Source organism: Tamandua tetradactyla, chromosome 5 (genome assembly GCF_023851605.1).
Source record: "Tamandua tetradactyla isolate mTamTet1 chromosome 5, mTamTet1.pri, whole genome shotgun sequence".
In the NCBI taxonomy this organism is placed as follows: domain Eukaryota; kingdom Metazoa; phylum Chordata; class Mammalia; order Pilosa; family Myrmecophagidae; genus Tamandua; species Tamandua tetradactyla.
In genome coordinates, this window is record NC_135331.1 from 706598 (window position 1) to 733272 (window position 26675).

General features: G+C 38.3%; 1 protein-coding gene across 3 annotated transcripts; it reads right to left on the reverse strand.

The window, feature by feature from the left end:
- On the reverse strand, positions 1-26064 carry ZNF26 (zinc finger protein 26). Of its 3 annotated transcripts, none has more exons than XM_077159490.1 (5): positions 25949-26064; positions 25570-25657; positions 16929-17037; positions 16553-16648; positions 1-2491 (listed from the first exon to the last, which is right to left on the reverse strand). In XM_077159490.1, exons 2-5 carry the CDS (start codon positions 25600-25602, stop codon positions 1140-1142), a joined length of 1590 nt encoding a protein of 529 aa, XP_077015605.1. In that variant the 5' UTR covers positions 25603-25657; positions 25949-26064; the 3' UTR covers positions 1-1139. The 3 variants fall into 3 exon arrangements, with proteins under 3 accessions (XP_077015605.1, XP_077015604.1, XP_077015603.1); XM_077159489.1 differs by having other exon boundaries at positions 1-2488; positions 16929-17055; XM_077159488.1 differs by having other exon boundaries at positions 16929-17055.
- Between the last annotated feature and the right edge of the window lie 611 nt (positions 26065-26675).

Genomic DNA, 26675 nt, shown 5'->3' on the forward strand with positions numbered 1-26675 from the left:
TTATGCAGAAGAAATATTTTATTGGAAATATCTCAGGAAGCACACAGAAGGCCAGACAGCCAGGCTCAAAAAGGAACAGTATCTAGAATTGTTCTAGAAATAAACTTAGTAAGAACTCACTGATGATCTCAGTAGATTTCTGGAACAAGAATAAATAAATTTCCACATTCCCCCTCTGGTTCATGTGAGACTGAACTACAGACAAGAAATACTTGGGGAAAGGATCCTATTACCAACAATGGGCCTAATGCCCACCTTTGGCTAGTATAAAGGACATTACCACAAGTATGCACACAACAGAGAGGTATTTCTCCAAAGAAAACTAGAGTATTTTACCAATGAAAGGGGAACAGATACTGAAATGCAAGGAAATAATAACAATTCATTATGATGAGTTCTCTTAAGAGGAAGCCTTTAACAACTGCTAAACCTGCTTATGTTGACTACTGAGTAAGAAGTAAAAAGTTGTTTGAAATGAAAATGTATCCTTTCATTATGAGCTGTTATTTTATTATAAATTCTAATGCTAAGAAATAAAAAGATAATGCTGGTATTTAGCATACAGTGTGGAGAATGTGGGATATTACCCCACAAACTATCAAATAGGTGTATAAAAAGTTACATTCAAAAATATCAAAGTTTTTAAGAGCTAATGTTACTCAGAAAAGTCACATGAAATATCCCACAACTTTTAGAGTATGTTCCTTTCTGGGTTTTTGACCATTGCTATATTTATACTTAAAACAAATTTTCATACTCAATCATGAAAGTCTACCACTTACAGTGGAGATTTTCTGTACTCTTTAAAAAACATACCTTCAAACCTGGAAAGTGATTTCCCATGTAATACAACCTACGGGAAACTCCTTTTCTGATTTATTCAATTTATAAGGTGCTCATGAATTCTGTGAATTAAATTTTCAAAATGATCCTACATTTGAAACATATACTACTCCTTATTCCTTCCATTATTCTCTTGTCTACAAAGATTTGTATGGCTTCTAACAGCTTCTGTATATTTATTTTCAAAATGTGACTTTCTCCTATATGATTCATCTGACATAAAGGTATTTTTAGAACATTCTGCTCTGTGTATCCTGTCTACATGATTCTAGTATTCACTGCATCATTTTGATTCCTCACTTGTGAGTTTTCCGATGTATACGAAGTCCTGAATTCCAACAGAAAGATTTCCCACATTCAGAGCACTTCCATGGTTTCTCTCCTGTATGAACTCTCTGATGTTCACTGAGAGATGACTTTTGAGTGAAAGCTTTCCCACATTCACTACATTTAAAAGGTTTCTCTCCTGAATGAGTTTTCTGATGTATCTGGAGTGATGCCTTCCTTGGATAGGCTTTTTCACATTCATTGCATTCATAGGGCTTTTCTGTTGAATGAGTTCTCTGATGTATAATGAGCTGTGATTTCCCACAAAAAGCTCTCTCACAGAAACTACATTCATAGGGTCTCTCTCCTGTGTGTGTTCTCCTATGTATAACGAGGTATGACTTGCTGCTGAAAGCTTTCCCACATTCACTGCATCCATAGGGCTTCTCTCCTGCATGAGCTCTCAGATGTGCAGTGAGCTGTTCCTTCCTACCAAAGGCTTTCCCACATTCACTGCATTCATAAGGATTATTTCCTGTGTGAATTCCCTGATGTACAACGAGTTGTGTCTTCATATTGAAGGCTTTCCCACAGTCACTGCATTGATAAGGTTTCTCTCCTGTATGCATTCTGATGTGCACAAGGAGGTATGACTTACTCCTAAAGGCTTTCCCACATTCACTGCATTTATGGGGTTTCACTCCAGTATGAGTTCTCTGGTGTACAACCAATGGTGACTTCAAACTAAAGGCTTTTCCACATTCACTACATTCATAGGGTTTCACTCCTGTATGACTTCTCTGGTGTAAAATAAGCTGTGACTTCCAACTGTAGGCTTTCCCACATTCAATGCAGCCATAGGGTTTCCCTCCTGTGTGAACTTCCTGATGGACAATAAGCTGGGACCTGAAAGAGAAGACTTTCCCACATTCATTACATGCATAGGGTTTTTCTCCTGTATGAACTCTCTGATGAGCATTAAGGTTTGACTTGGCACTGAAAGCTCTTTCACACTTAGTGCATTCATAAGGCCTCTCTCCTGTATGAATTCTGAGATGTACAATGAGCTGTGATTTACAACGAAAAGCTTTCCCACATTCACTACATACACAGTTTTTTTCTACTATATGAACTCTTCGATGCTTAAGAAAATATGAATCCTCATATCCATGAAACTTATTGGAATTCTTTCTTATATAACTTCTGGCAGAGCCTGAGTTTTGTGTCAAACCTTTTCCATGTCTGTTATACTTGTGGAGTCTTTGTCTTGAGGAAACATGGCTTGTGCTCAGGTGAAGTTTTCCAAAAGTGTTATAAGCATAGTCACTCTCAATACTTCCATGCTTATCTTGATTTTTCTGGTACCATTCTTCCCAGCCTTCTAGAAAAAGAAAAAGAAACCATACTTTTTGAATCATGACATGAACCTGATCTGGATTTAAAGAGCTTTGGAACAGCCATAGAGTCAGTCTTTTCTTTTAGTATGTTGGTGATTCAAAATAAATACTGGCCAAGCATACATAAGCCATACTATCTAGGCATGGAAACCAAAAATAACCAAACCAACTGAAATCAATTTTCCTTATTGAAAACTACTAGGCTGATTCATATTGCTTAGTAAATTAGCAATGATCAAAAATAGCTTTTAGTATTTAAAATAGATATTTAAAAAATTTGTCTATACCCAGAAACCAATGCCACTTATTTTATATTTAAATGTTTATGATTCCAGGATTTTACTTAACTAAAAAGTGACCAAACGAATATGATCACTAAATCATTAAATTAATATTCCTTTTAGTCTCGAGTATCTTAGAACAGCTAGAAGTAAAAACCTAAAATTGTGGAATTGTAACTCATACCAAACTCTGAAATCTGTTTTACAACTACTTGTTGTGCTGTGCTTTGAAATTTATTGCTTTTTTGTATATAAGTTATTTTTCACACACACACATGCAAAGTTAATTGTAATGATAAAATATTTATTCCTTCCAGCCTCTTATGTTCTGGAGAAGCTAGAAGGAAAAATCTGAGAGGATGGCATGGTAACCCATGACAAACTCTGGGATCTGTCCTGTAACTACTTGTTGAAGAGTGCTCTGAAAACTGTTGCCTTTTTCCTTCTTGCTTTGTATATATGTAATATTATACAATTAAAAAAAAAAGTAAGTGAATTCATAGGAAACAGAATAACAAGGATAAGATGTTTAGGTAGGGTAGAAATGAGACCTTAAACATGAGAATGAATGAATTATAAGAAAATTAAGGACAAGAGTATTCAAAACAGAACGAACAGCAAGTACAAAGCTCCTGAGGTGGGAACCTACTTGACATATTTACAAAAGAGAATAAAGGCCAAAATAGACAAAACTCACTGAGTAAAGAGTAAAGCAGGAAGCAAATTAAAGTAAAAAGTTCTTGGTTAATCCAAAGAATTTTAGTTAGAGGATAACCTCACATGTTTTGTGTTTTTAAAAAAACAGTTTTGAAGCTGTGTAAAAAAAAAAAAAATTTGTAAGAGAAGGGCAGAGGGTCAAGCTAGAAAGCCAACGCGGTAGTCCAGCATGAAATAACAGTGATTTGAACCATAGGCTTGAAAGTGAGGAAATCTGGAAAATTTGGAGACAATTCTAAGAAGATTTGCTAATGGACTGGGTGTGGGAACTGAGTGGAGGGAAGAATTAATAACTCCCAACTTTGGGGCTTGAAAAGCAAGGTGGTGCTGCTCTTTGCAGATGGAAGACATTGCGGGAGAAACATGCTTGGAAGGAAAATAAAGGACTTTGCTTTGGATATTATTAAACTTGAAATATCAGTTAAACATCAAAGTGGAGATAGCAAGGAAACAATCTGATCTTAGTTCAGTGTTTTGTGAAAGCTATACATGTCATATGAAAGGTATTAAATAACATGACACTGAATGAAGTTATCTAAAGAGCAAGTGCAAATTAAAAAAGATACCAAAACTAAGCCCTGGAGCAGATCACATTTAATTAGGTCTAGAAAGGAGATGCAATCGAAATGGAAAGTCCACCTGCAAGGCCCAGCCAATAATATGATGAGGGGAGGGGTAATAAACAGGTAGATTTTGGGCCGACAGGCTACCTGTTCTCCGACTATGCACCTAGTAATAGATTTTTTCTCTCTTTGAAGCCCCAGTGTCTCAGGAATTGGTCATTTGAGCACATCGGGTTAAAGAATCCACCATCTATGTCCAGGAACAATTTTGCGACTCCTACGGGACAAAGCCTGAGGCTCTAGAGCCCCAGCAGAGCTGGGAAGCCAGGTAACCAAGCCTTCTGCGGCAGCTGGACTGAATTTAGTCTAGAGGCTCAGCAACTGGGATTCTCTGTTCTGTTGTCACTTCAGAGACTTTTGGTGCCATAAAGAGCTTCAAACAGAAAAACCTTTTCCACTTCCATGTCCGGACATAATCAGATTAAAAGAGGATTAGGGGGCAGGCCACGGTGGCTCAGCAGGAAGAGTTCTTGCCTGCCATGCCAGAGACCCAGGTTTGCTTCCCAGGGCCTGCCCATGTTAAAAAAAAAAAAAAAAAATTGGATTAGGGAATAAATATGGTCAAGTCCCCTAGACCTAGGGGCCTGGGTCATGCTTCCAGAACAATCCCTTTTGTTCTACCCTCTACACGATTCTGTTTTCTGGATACCATGCTGTACAGGGTTTAAGGCCCTAAATTTTTCTGTTGAATATACTCCTAAAAAATGAATAATTCAACAGTTAATTCATATTTCATGAAATTAAGTAGGTCAGTTTAAGTGCTTGCTGGGGTATTACCTAGGTAAAGTAAGAGTTTATTGCTTAACTGGCAATTGGTGTGTTAAGCAGTTAATATCTGTTTAATTGTTTAGCTGGTACATTCAGTCTAGGTGTGTTAAATGTAAGTGCTAAGTGTCTATTTAAATTTGTTAGTTGGTATGTTCCTGCATTTGTATTGATCAAATGTTCCTAATTGGTTACTGATAACAGAAATTCTTTAAAAAGGGAACCTTTGGACTAGTATTAAAACTTGAAAATATTTTAGTTATGAGACTATGAAAAGGGGTTTTATTTCTGTAACATAATTTGGCCTCAAAATTTTTTGAGATTTTTATATAAATTCTAAATACACTGGTACTTCTGAAGTAAAAAAAGAGTAAAAACAAAAGAGAAAAAACTCTCTGAATGGCAAGATTCAAAACCTGAGTTTTATAATTACTGTAAACAAATCTGCACATTTAAAAGAAACCATCCCTGGAATTGCCCTAAGGCAGCAGCTAACTGTCAAAGGGCTACCTTTGGAAGAAGCAAAGATCTTTCCAATTGTTTTACTAAAAGGTATGACCATACCTTTTAGTAAAACAGATTTAATAACTGGAAATAGTTAAAACAAGGGCTTAGGAAGTCTCAAACCCTGCCCAGCCCTCACCTTAAACTTTCATCAAGCCAGTCTTCATTCTCTTTGTGCAACCTATCCCTGCCCGAAGGCCTAATCACCTAAAGTAGTTATGGGGAGAGGGCTAGGCACAGAAAGATGGGGGAAGTATGGTTTAGAACTCTTTTTTTACTTCGCCTGGAGATTAGATATAGTAAGCATAAAAAAATGCTACAAAATAGGCTATATTTTTTAATATTATTTTTTTCCAATAATGCCTTTGCAATGGTAACTAAAGTAATCAAATCGTTATTAAAATATAAATAGCCTTGGGACAGGAGGAACTGATTAAGATCTAATTACCAAATTTCAGTAAGTTTAAAGAAAGGTCTTTCAGAAATATGGAAAAGTTTTCCTGGATTTAGACTTGGGACAAACTAAACAATAGCAGTGTATTTTCCAGAATTTGATAGTCAATGTACTTTTAAACTGTCTGTAATTTTAAAATATAATGAAAACAAAGATTTTATTTTCAACCTCCAATAAAATAAATTTTATGATAAAAATTTGAACTGAACAAATGTGATTTTATTCAGCTTAGGTATGTTATCCCTAAATTTATAAAAGCTTACCGATAAAATAAGCTAGTATTATAAATCCATTCTCAAAATTCCTCTTACAATAGCCTAACTAGATGGGTTAAATTACATAAACTGAGCAATGTACCTGGTAACAATAAGCCTTACATAAAGTATACTAAAATTTAAAATATGCTAATGCTTCAAACATTTTCTATTTAAGAAATAGGTTATGCTTAGTAAGAAATATAAATGGAATTTTTTAAGGACCTTGATTACCTGGACTTCAAAGAATCTGGCTTTTGGTTACTTGGCCATTTGTCACCTCAGTATATGGTGGAATTTGAATTTGTTAGTGGCTTTGTTAATGTCAATCAATATATTTCTGCTAGTAAATACTGCCATAAGCAGAAAAAAAAACCTAATCCTTAGCTTCAAAAAGTTTAAATTCTAGTTACAATATACATATTCTAGGGCACATTATAAGACTAGTAATAAAGGAATAAAAAGGCAGGAAGAATTTTAAAAGAAGATAAAGAATAACTGAGAAGACCTCACAAAACAAACGATACTTTTAAGACTTAAGACTTTTAAGACTTAAGAAAGCATTTAAATAAACAGAGCTCTGAACTTTTTTTTAAAGCCTGAGTTTAAATTTGTAAACCAACATATTCCTGGCATTTTTTAGCACTTGGGAATAATGTGGAAATCTTGAGTTTTTTCTGGATATAAATCCCTTAAATATCAAAAAGTTGATCATATTTCAAACTTGGGGATTTTCTGTCCTTTGAAGAATTGGATTGAAAGATTTTAGTTATGTTGTAATCATTTGTGTATTCTGAGTATAAAATATATAGATGCCTGTGTTCCAAAGCAAACATAAATTTCTTCCTTCTTCCATTATTTTATATTTGTTTCTTCTCCCCTTCATGAATACTATTATTGAAAGGAAGTATGAAAGTTTCAAAAGCTTTGTGAATTTTTATCAAATTTATTTTTGATTACATGCAGTTTGGACAAATAAAAACTGGAAGTAGAATGGATATAGAAAGTGGTAGGAACTTTAAGGAAATGAATTTTGTTTGTGGTAGCCACTGCTGACTATAAGCCCTAAATGAACATAGAGAATTGTAAAAAAGGAGTTTATAGAAGTGAATTGTCTGCCATAATGAAGGCTTACTAAATTTGATGTCTGTTCATCATATATTTCAACAACAACAAAAAGCTTTTGAGTTAAACTGGGTAAAACTAAAGTTTAGTTTTCTCCCTGTTAAAATAATGCAGATTATTGGTCTGCTCTTAATGCAAAGTTCGTGTTTTTTTTTTTTTTTAAGTTTTTCTTAATCATCTGAGTACTCTGTCTAGAAAACAAAGATTTTACATTGGAATAATATCCGTGCTAATGCTTATGTTCGCCTTATCATATCCCCTATTTCTGAAGACAAGTCTCACTCTTAAGGAAAAATTGTTACAAATAATTTGTTCTTTCACACTGTAAAAGTAAGGTATGAAAATAGTTTAACCTGTTGCTTAGGAGGTGATCGGGAAGTATTACAGTAGTTAAAAGAGATTTTCTATCCTGTTGCTAGTTAAATTTGTATAGGTAAAATAATATTATTCATTTGTTTAGAGATTGTATAAAATTCCTAAAAACTTAACAACGTTCTCACTGTCCAAGTCATATTGTGATGCTAACGTGTATGCTGTTCAACACTGATATGGTGTTGTTAGTCATGGTTTCAGTTAGTCTTAAAAAAAAGCTATAAAATAGAAACAGCCAAATTTACTTGTCAGTTGCACTGCTTTGCTCTAATGCTTCTCTATAAATATACATGGTCAGCTACAGGTCAGATCTCCATCTTTTAAAAGAAAAACCTTAAATGAAGGCAGGACAAATATATAAATTATATATTTACCTGCTAATTAACATAACTGATAAATGTGTAAAAATGAAACAGAACAAAACCACTACTATGGTATATTACTATAAAACAACCGTCTAATGTTTTTTTTTCTGAAAGTAGCTTCATTTTAAAATGCTTATAAAAATTAGAGCTTATTCCTGGCAATGTCAGAAAGAAATCCTAGAATGAGCTGGGACTCAGCATCAAGGGATTGAGAAAACCTTCTCGACCAAAGGGGGAAGAGAGAAATGGGACAAAATAAAGTGTCAATGGCTGAGAGATTTCAAACAGAGACGTGAAGTTATCCTAGAGGTTATTCTTACACATTACATAGATATCACCTTTCCAGTTAAGGTATATTGGAGAGGCTGAGGGAAGTGCCTGAAAATGTAGAGCTGTGTTCCAGTAGCCATGTTTCCTGAAGATGACTGTATAATGATACAGCTTTCGCAATGGGATTGTGTGACTGCGAAAACCTTGTGTCTGATGCTCCTTTTATTTACAGTATGAACAGATGAGTAAAACATATGGATTAAAAATAAATAACAGGGGGAACATATGTTGAAATAAATTTAGTAGATTGAAATATCAGTGATCAATGAACAGGAGGGGTAAGGGGTATGGTATGTATGAGTTTTTTTTCTTTTTTCTTTTTATTTATTTTTCTGAATTGATGCAAATGTTCTAAGAAATGATCATGGTGATGAATACACAACTATGTGATGATATTGTGTTACTGATTACATACCAAGGATGGAATGATCATATGGTAAGAATGTTCGTTTGTTTGTTGTTATGTATTTAAATAAAAATGATCATAGTGATGAATACACAACGACGTGATGATATTGTGAGCCACTGATGTAACTGTGTCAAGAATGTTTATATGTCAAGAATGTTTGTATGTTTGTTTGTTGTTTACAATGAAAAAAAAGAAAAGAAAAAAAAATTAGAGCTTACATCGTAAACTTTGTTATCGTTAAATTTTTAAATGCTTTGCTCTTTGTATAACCTAGTATTTCCCTGGAACTTTAAGTATCTGTGCAATACCTGAGACTCAGATTTAGTTTTCCACCTCTGAAAGTAAGCATAAGTCCATACGGCAACTGTTAAAAAAAAAACAAACAAACCTGAAAAAGACTAATCTGGTTAAAACGAAGATAAATCAATACATCAGTTAAAAAGTAATATTGTCTGTATTGTAAAGATTCAACCTTTGTAGAGAGAAAAAGAAAAATGTGTATTTTGTCTCAAAATTTCAATTTTCTGTCGTAGAGAAAATTTAATTTTATCTGTCTAGTTCCTGTTCACTTAAACAACCTAATATAGCTTTATTTGATACAGAACCTAGAATAAGGAATAAGATCTTAATACCAGTTAATGTTATACTATGATGCATTTCAGAGTATTTTGGGCAGAAAATGAAAAAGCATTTGCAAGTCCCTTAAGGACTGGGAAAAATAGAACAATTAAACTTCCCCACCTGGAGAATTCCTGATATTTTCTTAAGTAAAAGAGACTCCCAATTTAATAAGCCAAGGCCTCAATCTTGAGGCTTGCCCTTAGGAAACTTATTACTGTACAGCAAACTGAACCTACTTATAATGAATGCCTAAAAGTCATCCCCAGAAAACCTCTGCTGTTACTCAGATGTGATCTCTAAGCCAAACTCTGACCTTCCCCCTATGTGGGACATAATTTCCAGGGGTGTAAGCCTGGCCCTGACATCATGGAACATATCAGAACCCTGGCATTGAGACATAAGTCCCAAGGATGAGCCTGGCCCTGGCATTGTGGATTAACTGACCAAAAGGAGGGAAAAAAAAAGTAGATTTAATGGCTAAGAGATTTCAAATCAAGTCTAGAGGTCATCCTAGAGGTTACTCTTATCCAAGTTTCAACCAGAGACTGCAAACTGCCATAATATGACAAACCTCAAACAATAGTATTCCTGGAAACCCTGAAAGACATACTGGGCTTTACAAACTTTTACATATTTTGTTTTTCAGAGACTTAAAACCTCTAGATTGTGCCAATGCCAGAAAAGCTCCAAAATGCAGAAATACCAGACTTTTCAAGACCAACAACCAATTTCATCCCTCTGCCATTAATGATAACGTCCTTTGTCAGCCTAGAAGCAGTTAGAAGAGTCATTCCCCAAATAACCCTGAAGACTGAAAGATAATTAGCAAAAGAAGGAAGAATTATAACTGAGAAATGAGGATTTAAGGGATAATTATGTTTACTGAATTGTTACATACATATTGCTTTTACTTTCTGTTATACTGAAGTAGATAGAGAAAAATACCTGAAATCTCTAAATTGTAATCCAGCTGTCTTGGTTTCTGGTAATGATTGTACAGCCTTTATCCTCTGCCCCTGTGATTGTAAAAACCTTGTGACTGACCTTCATTTGTACCTATTTATCCAGCTTTTCAACTTCAGAGTTTTGTAATCACTAAAGACAACCCTTAATGTTTACTAATGAAGGGTCTTGGGTCAGCCCAGAACTAATCCACCCCAAGTCCAAAGTTATCTTGATAACCAAGACTGGATCTAGCCAAAGTGGGCCCACCAGACATGCACAGTACGTTAGACTTGAAATTACAATTCACCTACACTTCATTATACTACTAAACATGACATCCATCATCATATTAAGGCTGCCATTTTCTTATATATATTCTGTGAATAAGCATGTAAGCAATCTGCAAAGCTCAATAATTAGATCACCTCCAATTACATCAGCTGGGGCCACTGTATTCATTACTCTAAACCTGCCCATCTTTTAATTCTATAAAACCATCAGAATTATTGCAGTTTGGGGAGACCGATTTTGAGCTGACAAGCCATCTGCTATCCTACTACACACCTAGTAATAAACTTTTCCTCTTTGAAAAAACAAAAGATTTAAAAGAAAATATCAGCAGGAGTCTGTTTGGATAACACCCGCCAGCTTTACAATCTTAATAATCTCATTACAAGATTATGGTGGATCTTCAGTTCTCCACAGTACCTCTTGCTAAACTCTCTCTCCATGATTTGGGTTATGGTTTGTATCTGAAAGTGAGGCCATTACACTGAAGGATAAGTGGTGAGAAAACCTTTTAAGGTTAATGGCTAGAAAAGAGAAATTCTTATGCTGAAAAGCTACCTAGATAAGACCTGGTTTTCAGTACTGGTTTAACAGGATCAGATAAAAAGAAAATAACAAGAAGCCTACTAAGTAAGTTTTTAAGGGACACCACACCTGACAAAAGGCAGTGACTCTTCAACACCAAAGGTCCCCAAATTTCCACCAACAAAAGTGGGCTGCTGAAACTATACAAATAGCCCAAACAAAGGGCATTCTCTCTAAATTTATCATGGATGTGACCAAGAGGATGTCAGACAGGGAAAGTCCTCTCAGAGAGAAGTACCAAGGACCACATTAATCAATGGGCAAGCAGGTCCTCTGATAGAACCAGGGGTTGCAAAATTGGCTAATCATGGAAATTACACCAACGTGAGGGCAAAGAAGCCTTCCCTAATCTTTTTCGAAAGGAGATGAAGTGCATAGTGCACAAGTGATAACCATAGTTTCCCGTCCTTCTTTTGGAAAGAGGAGCTTCAATGATCATTTCCCTGTTCCTTCGCCAATGGGTATACTTGGACAAGACAACTTATGTTTTAACTCTATGTCTTCACAAAAACCCCAGAGAATAGTGCCCCACATGAAGTCTTGGCCAAATGTGGAACCACCCAGCCATTTCAGATCACAGGGACCTCCTCTGTATCTGACTGACAGTATTGCACATATTCTAGGGGATTGTGGACTAGAAACGAATCAGTTTCAGGATGAGAACATGGGTCACCTTCTGTTGGGGAAGGGATAATTATGTTTCATGTTAATGTGAGCATTCCTAAAGACGTACAGTCGGAAAGAGGGCAAGTTGTGTTGAATACCCAAGAAAATGGACCATCATAAACCCTGTTCTGAGCTTACCCAAAGGTCACTCTTCTTCCTTCTTTCTAAGCAGCCATATGTCCATCCTTCTCTTATCCACATGGTTTGGTCAGCATAGGCAGGATCCCACAGTCAGAACCCCAAGGCATAACAGATTAAGTCTGCATTAGTGACCCCATTCCCCATACTACGAAAGACTGAGCCAAAAGAATGTGAACTTTCCTAGGAGTATGCCAGGAGGGTTCAGGGAAAGATTCTGGTCACCAATAAAAGAAATTCCAGAAAGAAACAGGTCTTATGCTATTGATTCCTGTCTTGTCTGCATGTGATGCCTAGAATTCAGGCACCTAGCTTGCCATGCTAAAGGGAATCAAGGAAAGTATTAATGTCAGAGGATGAAAATATTAACATCTGAGGGATGAGAGAAGGAACCTTAATTCTTGATACCATGAGGTATCTGAATTAAGCCACTGTAGAGTTAACCAAGAGCAGACAAAGGTAACTTCTGATTATAAATTCCTTATTGTTTTCAATCTGGTTGAATCATGAATTTAAAAGAAGATGTTTAATAAACATCATTTCCTAAAAGCAGCAATAGGGTATGTAGAAAAATATATCCACACCAACAACTATGGAGAAAATTAGAAATCTCAAGTATGGCTAAGAATTACAGCTATTCAAGTATGAGATAATACTGATCTAGTCTGGGAACAAATTGAAAATACTTTTCAATGGATAAAATAGTAACAGAAAAAGGTGCACTAGCAAGAACAGCAAAGATGAATGGCAGACAGGGATAGTCAAGATGCATATACAGAAGCTATGTGTTAGTGTGCTGGTCTGAATCTGTGGCAGACCCCAGAGAGGCCATGCCCTTTGACCCTCATTCAATATTGCTGAGTGGGAGCATTTTGATTGTTTCCATGAAGATGTGACCCACCCAATTAGATGATTAGATGATTTCCATGGAGGTGTGTCTCCACCCACTGAAGGTGGAGTTGCTTGCTGCAATCCTTTAAAAGAGGAAACATTTTGGAGAGAGTCCCTTTTTGGTAGAGCCATGTGAAAGCCAGCAGACACCACCATGTTCACCATGTGCCCTTCCAGCTGAGAGAGAAACATTGAACGCTGTTGGCCTTCTTGAACCAAGCTATCTTTCCCCGGATGCCTTAAATTGGACATGTCTATAGACTTGTTTTAATTGGGATATTTTCTCAGCCTTAGAACTGTAAACCAGCAACTCATTAAATTCCCCTTGTTAAAAGCCATTCGTTTCTGGTATATCGCATTCCAGCAGCTAGCAAACTAGAACAGATTTTGGTACCAGGAGTGGGGTGGTGCTGGTACAGCTTGCAAATACCAAATATGGTAGGACAGCTTTTTAAATGGATAAGGGGAAGATTTTGGAGGCGTTGTGAGGAGCTTGATAGAGAAGGCCTAGAATGCTTTGAAGAGACTGTTGATAGGAACATGGACTCTAAAGATACCTCTGACCAGGCTCTAGACAGAAATGAGGCGGGTGCTACCGCAGACTGGAAGCCAATCCTTGTTTTAAAATAGCAGACAATCTGGCAAAATTGACTAGTGGCTTTGGCTTTAAGGCAGATTTTAAAAGCCATGAACTTGGATATTTAGCAGAGAAGATCTCCAAATTAAATGTCAAAAGTGCAGCCTGGTTTCTCCTTGCAGCTTATAGTGAAATGCAACAGGAAAGAGATAAGTTGAAAACTGAACTCTTGGGTACAAAGAAACCAGAAATTAAAGTTCTGGAAAATTCTGGCCTCCAGGAAGGGAAACCCCAGAGAATAGTGTCCCACATGAAGTCTTGGCCAAATGTGGAACCACTCAGCCATTTCAGAGAAAGCCAGGATCGGACATGGAGTTATCCAGGAAAGATTTGTGGAAACTCCTTATGTCTGATGGGCATGATCCAACACTACTGCATAGAAAGCCAACAAGAGTGCTGTGGGACCTGTATAAACAGAGCCGCTGCCAGTCCAGACTGGGGGTTTCAGAGAAGCGACACATTGGAGGAAAAATAACTTCAAAGGTAAAACCGCGGAGACTGAGATCTGAAGTCAAGAAGCCTCGGGCCAGGAGAACGGACCCACCCAAGTCAGTGAAGAGGGTGAATTTGCCCCAAAGGCAGAGGATGGCTTTCCACCTTCTTGCAGTGGAAGAGTCATGCCGCCTCAGGCCTTGGAGAGGGTGAAGCACATTCCTTGGGGTTTGGGGAGAGCCTGGCTGCCATCGTATGGAGGGGTTGAGCATATACACCGGAGATGGCAGAGAGCCCAGGTGCAGCCTTGATGCTTGGAGAGGGTGGAGCCAAGAAAAAGATGATCTCCCCAATGTCCTCCAAGGTTGTATTCAGAGAAAGGCAGGCCTCTGTGTAGGCCTTTGGAAAGGGTGAGACTGCTGCTTTCCAAAGCCCTGAGGATAAATGATTCTCAGACTTCGAAATCTAATTTGCCCTGCAGGTTTTTGAAACTGTATGGGCCCAGTGACCCCCATGTTCCTTCCTCCCTATGGAAATGTGTACATGTATCGTATGAATATTCCTCCTTTGTATGTTGGCAGCAAATAACTTGTTATGAGTTTTCAAAGGTCCAGAGCAAATGGAGAAAATCTTGCCTTAGGACAGATCATGCCTGTAACTGACTTGATGAGATTTTATACTGTCTCTAATTTGGTACTTCATTTGCATTGCTACTGAAAGGTTTAAGGTTTTCTGATATTGTTATAGAATGTACGTAATTTTGCATTTGGGAAGAGCACGTCTTTTTGGGGTCCGAAGGGTGGAATGTGCTGGTCTGAATCTGTGGCGGACCCCAGAAAAGCCATGCCCTTTGATCTTCATTCAATATTGCTGGGTGGGAGCATTTTGATTGTTTCCATGACGATGTGACCCACCCAATTGTGGGTGGTAACTTCTGATTAGATGATTTCCATGGAGGTGTATCTCCACCCACTGAAGGTGGAGTTGCTTGCTGAAATCCTTTAAAAGAGGAAACATTTTGGAGAGAGTCCCTTTTTGGTAGAGCCACGTGAAAGCCAGCAGACACCGCCATGTTCACCATGTGCCCTTCCAGCTGAGAGAGAAACGTTGAACGTCGTCGGCCTTCTTGAACCAAAGTATCTTTCCTCAGATGCCTTAAATTGGACATATCTATAGGCTTGTTTTAATCGGGATATTTTCTCCACCTTAGAACTGTGAACTAGCAACTCATTAAATTCCCCTTGTTAAAAGCCGTTCCATTTCTGGTATATTGCATTCCAGCAGCTAGCAAACTAGAACAGTTAGTTTTAATTGGACCCACTCAATTGTGGCTGTGACCTTTTGATTAGATGGAGATATGAGCCCACCCATTCAAGGTGGGTCTCGATTAGTTTACAAGAGTCCTTTAAAAGGAGGAAAATTTGAGAGAGAGCTCAGAACTGAAACAGACAGAGACGTCTAGAGATGCAGAAAGAAAACATCCCCAGGAAAGTTGTTTGAAACTAGAAGCCAAGGACTAGCAAATGCCTGCTACATGCCTTCCCAGCTTTGTTATCCCATCAGCCTTTCCTGAGTCAAGGTATGATTCTATGGATACCTTAGTTTGGACATTTTTATGGCCTTAGAATTGTAAACTTGTAACTTAATAAAATTCCCTCTTTAAAAGCCATTCTATTTCTGGTATATTGCATTCCTGCAACTTTACAAACTGAAACAAGCTAGAATACAAGAATAGAAGTGCAACAAAAATGGTAAAACTGAGGAAGAATGGTTATTTTGGAAGGAAATTACCATTTTTGTTCCTGAATCTGGGAAAGCCACAGAGTATGTCATGCATACTTATAAAACACAGGGTAACAGTGCTGAAGAAAAGGATGAGGATGTCAATTTTGATGTTACAGCATTAAAAAAAAGTGTTTAACTCTTCATAATGGAAAAACCTTTCAATGGAGTTATAATATAGCAGAGAAAGCCAAATTTGGAAAACAAAGTCCTCTGCAGAACACAGAGAGAAAAGTAAGAAGAGCCAGAGAAACAGAAAATATATAAAAGCACATAATAACATAGGTGACCCCAGGTTAGATTTCAGATTTCTTTTGAGAAAAGTATCAAAGTAATGATTTCAAAGTTCCAAAGTGATTAGTTTGAAGAGAATAAAGAAATAAAATCTCATAAAAGGGTCAGGGAGAGAGAAAGAAGTACAACTGTGGGTAAAGTGTAAGGGAGTCAACAGCAGAAGGCAAGAGAAAACACATATAAGGAAGTACAAGTGGTATGAGTCACATCAAATGAGGAAAGAGAAACTCTCTGAAGGCCTGGATGCCTACTAAAGAGAAATTCCTGACCAGGGAAAGAAGGCAAAGAAATAAAAGTGCAAGGAAGAAGGAAATGAACTTCAAAAGCAAAATTTGTGCAAAGTTCAAAGAAAAAAGTTTTGCTTTCCATTCAAAGCCAAAGGAAGAAAGCCTAAATATGTGAAGCATGAAGTCATCTCCTTTTCTCAGGAGTTCATGGTATTTGTCTTTAGTCTGTGCAATGGTTCAAGAACCTTTAAGAGTTTCAAATATAACACTGCATAAGGGCTAACACTTCACAGATCAACCAGAGTACAACTCCATGGTATCCCATCCTCTGCATTCTCACCTGAACAGCTCTGACTGGAAATGCTGGCATTTATTATCCATGGCTCTTCTCCTTGCTCCAGCTTGAAGACTAACTCAGGTTTGGTACCAAGATAACCTGTTAATGCAAAAATCACAAAGGATTTAGACCAAATACTTAGCAATTAAGGGATTCTGAAGATAGGAAAAGGTACAGCATCAGGAACTACAAAATGAAACTGCTTATTTGCACAGGGGGAAAGATTTCAATTAGGAGGTGAAAATCAAATAGGGAAGAACATCTGAAGTTCAAGCCCCTATCATTAAAGCACTTCAGAGGCCCCAAAGTAGATCAAAAAAAGGAACGAGATGGCAATTTATGATTAACAATCTGAGTTACACAGAGAAGTTGTACTTACCCACTGATACTAAGTTGTTATAGTTTTCCAGTATCACGTCCCTATACAGATACTTCTGCACAGAATCCAATAGCTGCCATTCTTCCCACGTGAATTCCACAGATATATCCTTGAAGGACAATAATCCCTGTAACAATACGTACCCATTCAATTGGATATGATTGTGTTAGGCAACATGGAAAAGATCACAGGAACTGGAAAATGAGAAAAAGTGCCTCCACAGACAAAAAAAAAGAGCCTCCTTTATTTTGTTCAGCATTTACTGTTTGTTTGTTTTTTTATATTTGACATGAGCATGCCCCAGGAGTCGAAACTGGGTCTCCCACTTGTCAGACAAGTATTCTAACATGGAGCTACACTTGACCCAGCATTCACTTTTTGAAAGGGGAAAGAAAATTCTGAACTTCTATATGCCAGGTATTCTTTTGGGTTTCAATGATATCAGAGAAAAATAAAATCTATTTCTATCCTCAAAAAGCTTTCAATCCTGAAAAGAGAAATAAGTATTGATACATGCAAATGCAACAGTGTAAGGAATCTTTGATAAAAACATACCCACATTACATTATGCACAGAAATGGAGAAGAGAAAAATTTTAAACAAGGGTGTCAGATTAGGCCCTACTGAGGGTCATGTGAGCAGTCTTGGAAAATTCATGGTGTATTCTCTGATGTATGAAAACAGCAATTCAGGAGACTGTTGAATTAGGTTCAACTGTGCGTTACAGAAAGAAAAAATTATAGTAGGGGAAAGATCTTTCTCCAATTCTCAGAAATATGGAGGCATGTGCTCCAGGACAAATATGGCATTGAATGGCTTTAGGGACTCTAACACCTTTGATTTTTTTTGGTTCCTTTTGCTTGCCTTCCACTCCCAGGATAACCACAGATCTAAGATGACTCAATTATTACATCCACATACCAAGCAGCAGCAAAAGAAGAGGACTGGAAAGGAGGAATGGCAGGGAGATTGTAAATGTAGTCTTTAAACACAGAACAGAACCTGGTAAATTCAAGGAACTGAAAGTATTTCAGAAATAAAAAAGAGGGTATGAGAAAAAAGGTAATGGCCAGACTGAGAAACAAATCTGGAATCTTTTACTGTAGTAGACAATAGCCAATGTAAAAAGTTTATAATAAACAGAAAAACACATTAAGAAAAAATAACACTGAAGAAATTAGTGGGAAGCTAGATAAAACAATAATTGTTGAAATCATTAAAACATTGATAAATCTAAAAGAGTATTGAACAAAGACATCTTCACCTTTTGGCTATTACATAAATATTGCTGCTATAAACATCAGTGTACTAGTAGCTGACACTGTTTTTCACTTTCCTTTGGTATAGAAATTACTGATTTTATGGTAATTCTACCTTTAACATTTTGAAGAACCATAAAATTGCTTTCCATAGCAGCTGCACCATTTTACATTCCCACCAACCATGCACTAGAGTTACAGTTTTTCCACATCCTCTACAACATCTGTTATTTTCCACTTTTTAATGGCTATGGTGGTATCTCATGGTTCTAATTTGTATTTCCCTACTGGCTACTGATGTTGAGCATCTTTTCATGTGCTTAGTGGCCATGTGTATATCTTCCTTGGGAAAATATCTATTTGAGTCCTTTGCCTATTTTTAATTGGGTTGTCTTTTAGTTACTGCACTGTAAAAGTTCTTTATATATTGTGGCTATTAAGCCCTTACCCAACAGATGATTTGCAACAACTGTCTTCTATTCTGTAGACTATGTTTTCACTTTTTAATTCCGATGGGGTTGAACTGACCTATCGTTTCTTTTGTTGCTTGTGCTTTTGGTGTCAGATTTATCTAAGAATCCATTATTGAATCCCAAGTCATGAAGATTTGCCCCCATTTTTTCTTCTAAGAGTTGGGGAAACTACCCAGATGTCTATCAAGAAATGAATGGATAAATAAAATGTGGTACATACACACAATGGACAGTACTCAGCCATAAGAAAGAAAGAAGTTCAGAGCCATGGTGCAACACAAAAGAACCTTGAAGTGTTCAATGAAATAAGCTAAGCACATAATGACAAATATTGTATAGTGTCACTTATAAGAGATGTCTAGAAATAACAAATTAGCAGAGCCAGAAAGAATATTAGAGATTACCAGTAAATGGGGATGGGGGTGGTGGTGGTGTAAATGTTTGGTGGATATGGAGTGCTTATAAATAAAATTAATTTTTTAAAAATATTTTTTACTGCGCTTCCTCATATACTTGAACTAAAATAATAATGAACTATTATAGGATAGGTATGATACAAACAGGTAAGAATGATAGAAAATAAAGTGTATCAACTTTAGACTCTGATTTACAGAAAAAAGTCCAAGTGTGTATATGGAGAACTTAAAGATAACACTAAAAAAGTGTAGAGAAAGAGAGAGATAAAGGAGAGGGAGACGTACAATTTCCAAAACACCAGCAGAAAGACATACAGAAAAAATAACACATTAAATCTGACAGACGACAAGAAATGAGAAAACAGAGCTCGCAAAAGAAAAAGAGATTACTTAGAAAAACCACAACACAAAACATGATGGCAATAATTCCAAATACTGTAATAGTATTCACTGTTTAGTACTAAATAAGTAAAAACCCTCCATTAAGAGAGATACATACTTTAGATAGACAGTTCACAGATATATGGTATTTATAGACAAGACACATATAATACATGACTAAGAAAGCTTGAAACTAATGAGATGAACTAAAGAAAATACAATCAGAAATAGAAAAATACATCAATGGAAAAAAGACTTAGGTAAACCCTGTATGGAAGCTGATAATCATAAAATTAGTATAAGATAAGTACATTCTGTACAAGTTTAATTTAGGAGAATGAAAACTAAATGCATTTTACATGCATCCCAGCATGAGAGCCTACTGCTCTATAGCTAGCAGAGGCCTATGTTCTAGGTCCGCCACCCAAAATACCTGCTTGGCTCATCAATACAGGGCTGACTGAAAAACAGTCATACACAGTGTGATCCTATTCACACAAAAACAAAACATTTGTTTAAATGTTTGATTAAGCACACCTGAAATCCTATGCTTTCCTCTATAAAACTCATAAGAAATCATTTTAATCAAATAATATTTTTAAGATTTAAGGATATTTGTGTCTCAAAAAGAACAGAAAATTTCAGCAGCTCAAAAGCTGGGGGACATACCTGAGGGCAGGACAGGGCACAAGGCCCCACTCACACAAAGAAACAGCTACATAAGCCTGCCCCTCCTATTTAAGGATATAAAATGAAGCTATTGAAAGGAATAAGCCAGATCTACATGTATCACTATGAAGAAATCTAAAATAAATTTGAGGGAAAATAGCAAATTGCACAATTTACAGAGGAAAATAAAATACCCTGTGTTTTCTGTTTTTTAAATAAAAGTCTGGCTAGAAACCCCTTAAGCTACTAATTTGTTACCTCTGGGCAGAGAGGAAGAGGGGGGGCTGGAAACAAGGGTCAAAGGGGCTCAGGATTATTACTTAAAATCACATTTTCTAAAAGATGAATGCAATTAAAAATTGGCTATATTAAAGAGGGAAAACAATAAAGCTATTTTCATATTAAAACACAAACTAAAAACCTCTATACACGATTATATATGTAAAGTTTGTGTCAATAAAAATAAGAAGGAAAGGGAGGCACTGTGGAGATGAGAAAAGGAAAAAGGGAAAGAAAGACAGGGAAAAGAAAATGAAGTGTACAGGAAAAAGCTGGCTTTGAAAGGGAGGGACATTAGCAACTAGAGTAATGACAGAAGCAGGGGCAGGTGGGAGATGTTATCTGTACTTCAAGCCTTGTCAACCATCTGCTGCCCCAGCCATGTCAAAACTCCTGCTAAGATATAACTTAGACACGCAGAAGGCCCTCAGTCTATCCACTGCTGCGTATAATCAAAGTACTGCCACTGGATAATTCAGACCACAGAGGTCTAGGGAACAGGAAATCACACTGAATTTCCACAAGGAACTATGTACCCTGAGTCTGGCATTATGTTCACCCCCAGTTTCCATTCGGCACCTTTTTATTCTCTAGCACAGTGCCCTATGTGTTTCCTTCAGACTATTTACTATATTTTAAAATACATTTCTTTACCTGTATTAACTGTCTCCCCAACAGAATGTAACCTCCAGGTGAACAGGGACAGTGTCTCTTTTACTCATTACAGCCCCTGAATTTCACACATTATACCATTAAATCAATATTTTATGAATTAATTTAATGCTTCTCATCTTTTAACAACTTTCCACCTTACACATGACCTATATTTTTCCACTAACTTAATTAGTATTTTACTTATGGCTTTTAGGTTTTGTGTTATGCTTTGAAAAAGCCTTTCCTACTTCAAGACACCACCACCCAATTTTCCCCAGAACTTTATAACTTGATTTTTAAGATTTAAATCTAAAAAACCTAGAATTAAATCTGTAAAGAAAAGAAGCAGGGACTTAATTTTTAAACTTTCCCAAAGAGCTAGCCAGGTATGCCACATCATTTATTGAAAGAATCATTTTTTGATCCAAGACTTTAGTGCTACCTTTACAGTATATTAAACAGCACAGATTTAGTTCTATATCTATACTTTAAAATACAGTAAATAGTCTGAAGGAAACACATAGGGGCACCAGACTCCATTTGGTTTGAGATCTATTACTTCTTGAGTATCAACTTTATGTTAAATTACACTTTTCCATCTACTCGGACTTCTACTTCATTAATCTTCTTTGGAAATATCCTGGCTATTCAGGCATGCATATTTTTCTAGATAAACTACAGAGATATGTGGTCAAATTCTAACACAGTTCTATTGTTGGCATTTTAACTAGTATCATTTTGACTTTGATTAATATGAAAGGAATTAATATTTTTACTATAAGATTCAGTAGGTATTTTTTTATAGTTGATGTTTCCAGTTTCTCATTTCACACTCTATCTCCAGCCTTCTCTAACTGGGCTTTTGAGCCACTGCTCCACCAAAATACCATGAGCAAGTCACCTTCCCAGGTCCCACTCCAGTGGCCCACTTCTCAGTTCTTATCTATTGATGCTGCAGCATCTGACAGCTGGCCACTTCCTTCTCACTAAAGCATTCTCTAGTGTATCCTACCATCATCTTCAGATGTTCCTTCCACCTCACAGCCTCTCCTCCCAATCCTTCTCCGGCTCTTCTGCTAGCTCCTTTTCCTCTGCTAAACTTCTACAGGTTTGAGGATCCCAGCCTCTGCTCTGGGCCTCTGTACTGGACTCCAGCATTCCATTGCCCCACTTCTGGGTATCCACAGGTCCCCTCTGTACTTCTGAACTCTCCTAAGAATCCTAGATGAATATAACTGAAATCCAGTTAAACAACTGCCTAATTAGAATCTCCACCTTCATTACTAAGAGCTATTTCAAATGTAAATGGTCAAACAGACCTTTAATTTCCTCCTTCTGCCCCCATCTCATCAACCCGTTTGCTTACATCAATAAAAATACCCCATCCACCCAGCTGTTCAAGCCAAGAACTTAAAAGTCATCCATAATGCATCACTTTTTCAGAACCACTTCACTCCCAACTACCAATCACAAACATTATATCAAACTATCTGTAAACCACAAGGACATAGTTGCAAAGCACATCCCAAATCTGCTCTCGTCTCTCCATCTTTACTGGTACACCAAACTACCATCAGCTCTTCTCTGAACTATTACTACGACTTGTCTGGTTATCTTGTGTGGAAGATTATATTTCTGCCAAAATATTCCCTTAGCAGGCTCCTAATGATGAGCTGCAATCAAGTTTGACTACGTGCTTGTTCTGGCCAATTATGTATCAGTAGAAATGACATGTACCCGCCATCATACTCTTCTCTCTGTCACAAAAATGGCAATGTACCAGACAGTAGCCACTGCTTCAGCCTGGATCCCCAAAGAAGATGACAGAAAGCAGAGTCCTAGCCAACCTACAGCCAACAAGCAACATGTGTGAAACTAAACTAGTTATTACATGCCACTGAGATTTGGAGGTTACTTGCTACAAAAGAGTAAAGCATAATTTAGCAAAAGCTATCATACCCTGCATCCACTCTAGCCCATTTACAGGTCCTTCTCTACTGAGCAGCTAGTAAATCTTTACGAATTCTATCAGAGCACGTCACTTAACATTTTCCAATGGCTCTCAAATGGTCCTGAAGAAAACAGGTGCATTCGCCAGCATGCACACAGGTGTGGCTGGCTAGCTAGATGGAAAGAGTAACCGTGCATATATTAACCACTGAGGATGCTGAATGAAGGGTGTATGGGAGTTTTTAAACTAAATATAAGAGTTTTAAATACTGCTCTTGTAACTTCTCTATAGTTCTGAAATTATTTCAAAACAAACAAAAAAAACTCCAGTGATGTCTTAGCATGTTTACAATATCACTCCAAATCATTCACCTCACTTAAAACGCCCTGTAGAAAAAAAAAAAAAAGCCCTATACAACATGGCCCTGGCTGCTTAAACTCCACATCCCCACCACAGCCACAAGGTCCTCTGTTCACGTGACAAGTGCACCACGATGGTTCTTAGGGTAAGGTCAGCTGCTTCTTCAGCCTGGGATTCTTTTCCCAGTCTGCTCATCATCTTCGTGCAATGGTCATGCTCTTGTCAGTCAAATGAAATGAAATGCTGCTTCAGGATTTCCCTGACCATACAATATAAAGTGACTCTCATGTGATTTCCTTTTAAAGTTTTTTGCATTACACTAGCAACTTTATGATGTTCCTCTGACATCTGTTTACTGATCTTCTCCCCTGCCCCACTAAAGTACATCCTCCTTGGGGTCATGGACTCTGTCAGTCTTGGTCACCATTGCTGCCTGAGTTAAATATCTGGCATAATATATGGTCAATAAAATAAACACATGCACTCCCAAACTAGGAAATGGCTTACATTTTTAAAACTGACCTTTAGGTTCTAAGAGGCAATAACAAGAGCACAAACTCTGAAGACATACTACCTGGGTTTGAATTAGTTCTACAATCCTAGGCTCAGAGGACTCCTCTCTACCTGTGCAGCCATGGACGGTACTTAACATCAGTTCCCCATTTTCTTCACCCGTAAGGTGAGCATACCTGCCTCACAGGGTCATGAGAATTTAATGACGTCATATACACAACGTACTTAAAGAGGTGCCCAGCTAACAGTGGTAGCTAATATTACTGTTATTCAAAAGTTTTAAAGTCTTCTTTAAATCCTGCACATTTAAAATGCACTTATTTACCCCTTTCTTGCTGTTACAAATATAATTTTTCTCATTGCATTTTCTAAACAGTTATTGTTTAAAAATAAAAATCCTATTGATTTTGAGGTTAATACCATATCATTTTAGGCTATCTCACCAAATTCCCTTCTATCTGGTACTCTAAGTCTTCCTGCCACACTTCAATACCTTTAAAAAAAATGTCTATCCTATTCTTAACCATTTCTTTACAGCCCACTATCTACAACCTAATGCTGCACTCCTCTACCTTCCACAAAGCTACCATATGACCCCTGACTCACTGTCTACTCTGGAAAAACACCTAAAAGCCATAAACTACCAAATTCAAGAGATACCTTTTTGTCTGATGAAATACTTGTCTGAGGCATTTCATATAATGGCCATTATTGAAGTTCTCCTTTCTCAAATATAGAGGGATACAGTCTCCAAGCTTTCTCTCACCATTTTTGCATTCCATCTCAGTCTCTGCCCAGCCCCTCTTCCCCCACCTGTCCTTCCAATCTTCCCCAAAGTCTCCTTGAAGAGGATCCAGCAAATTTCCTGACATGCTGAGCTTCTGCTAATACAGGTTCCTTCACTGTTCTCCCCCCTAGGCTATAAACTCAAATATACAGGCATCGCCAATTCAATATCTACAAAGCTGCGCTCTTTCCCCTGGATACCCCTCCTAATAGTATTTCCAGTATCAAGAAAAGTCACCACTACCCACCGTATCCACCAGGTCAGAATTCAGCAATCACTGGAAAGCTTCTCTTCTCCCTCCCTGCCATCAACTACTGGCACAGTCCAACAATTCACAGACCCACCCTTCCCTCAAACTGCTCCCTTCTCTTTCAATTCGTCTCCTAGCCTGCTCTCCCTACCTATTCACCTATAATTGTTCTTCCTTTAAAACAAGGAATATATATCATTACGACTGCATTATCAGTACCAGCCCCAGGGTCCAACATGCAAATGGAATTCTGTAAATATGTATTTTTTTTTACATATTTACATTTGTTTACATCAAACAAATGAATGAAGGAAGAGGCGGCTCTTTTCCCTAACATGCTGCTAAGGGTCTAGGTCAGAAGACCATTAGGGAAACGAGCGTGGAAAAATATGACATACCGGAGAAATTGATCATTTCTTTAACAAGGATCCTCATTTCCCTCACACTTCAGGATCTGCAGCTGGCAGTAAAGGGTACCTGCTGAAACCGCCTGGCGAAAAGAGCAGAAAATAAGGAGTCCTTCTCAAGGTCCAGGGACTGGGGTGGGGGGGCGGGGTGCACCGAACCTCGCGCCCTATCTGTGACCGTGCAGAAATGAGCCCATCCTCAAGACGCTGTTAGCTTTGTAAAAGTGAGAGAACCTACTTACCCAACACGAAACTGTCCGGAGCCTGGCGGCCATCCCCGCGTTCAGTTTCGCGCGCCCCGCCTGGGGGTTGCGGGGCAGCACCCGAAGGCTGCGGGAGGAGAGAACTGTGAGGGAGGCGGTCTTCCTGCAGGTCCCTCCTCCACCCGGTTCGACAGATGACGAGGAACAGGGCGCCAAGGGAGCCTTCCCGGAGGAAGGGACGCGACCTCCTCAGCTCTTCCCCAACCAGCCACCGGCACACTAGCCGGCGGCCCCAAAGTGTCGGGTCAGGAATCACGAGGGACCGAGGCCTCATTGGCTCCGTCCGTGGCCCGGGTAGACAGCGGGGGTTCAGCTGATCAAGACCCTACTATGGCAGGCACACTACCGGCAGTATTACCTGCGCGCCTCCGCGAAGCCCCTGTCCAAAAACACTCAGGCAGAAGACCCCCGGGGCCGAGGTGAACCCGAGACGCCCAGCCGGAAACGGGTCTAAAGGCGCGCGCCTGGGGCGGCGGCGCAGGAGGAAGTGCGTCATGCGCCGCTGCGTGGGGGCGGCCCGGGCCGGAAGGAAGCTGCGTCTCCCGAGGCCTCCGCTCAGAGTCCCCTGGCTGCGCGCCAGGTTTCGCGGGAAGGGGGTTTGACGAGGGACGGAGCCTGGCGGGCTGGGCGACCCTCGCGAGGCCCTCCCGGGCCGCCCTCCCGGCCGGGCCACGCCGCCCATGCAGCCCGGGCAAGGCCCACCCTGTGGCTGGGGCCACCGTGGCCCGGGTCTTGACGTCGGTCGAGGCAGAATTCATAGCAAAAAGCATGACAAAGGACGCTTTGTAGTATCAAAATCCGCAAGTGCACGGGGTTATGTTGCACTGCTGAATGACTGAACGTCATAAAACAGAACCTAAAGTGTATGGAAAGGAAATGAAGAGAAATGCACCAGTACTAGGAGACATTAACCTCCCGCTCAGTTTGATAGTGATACCGTAAAATCAGGGCTTTCAATAGTTGGACCCCATCGGGTACTAAACAAAGAAACGAGTCTCTTTGGTGAGAAGGTGAGTTTTATTACAGATGCACATGTAAGAAACTGGAGGAGTTTTTCCAAGACCAATTAGAAGTGAGAAAAGGGG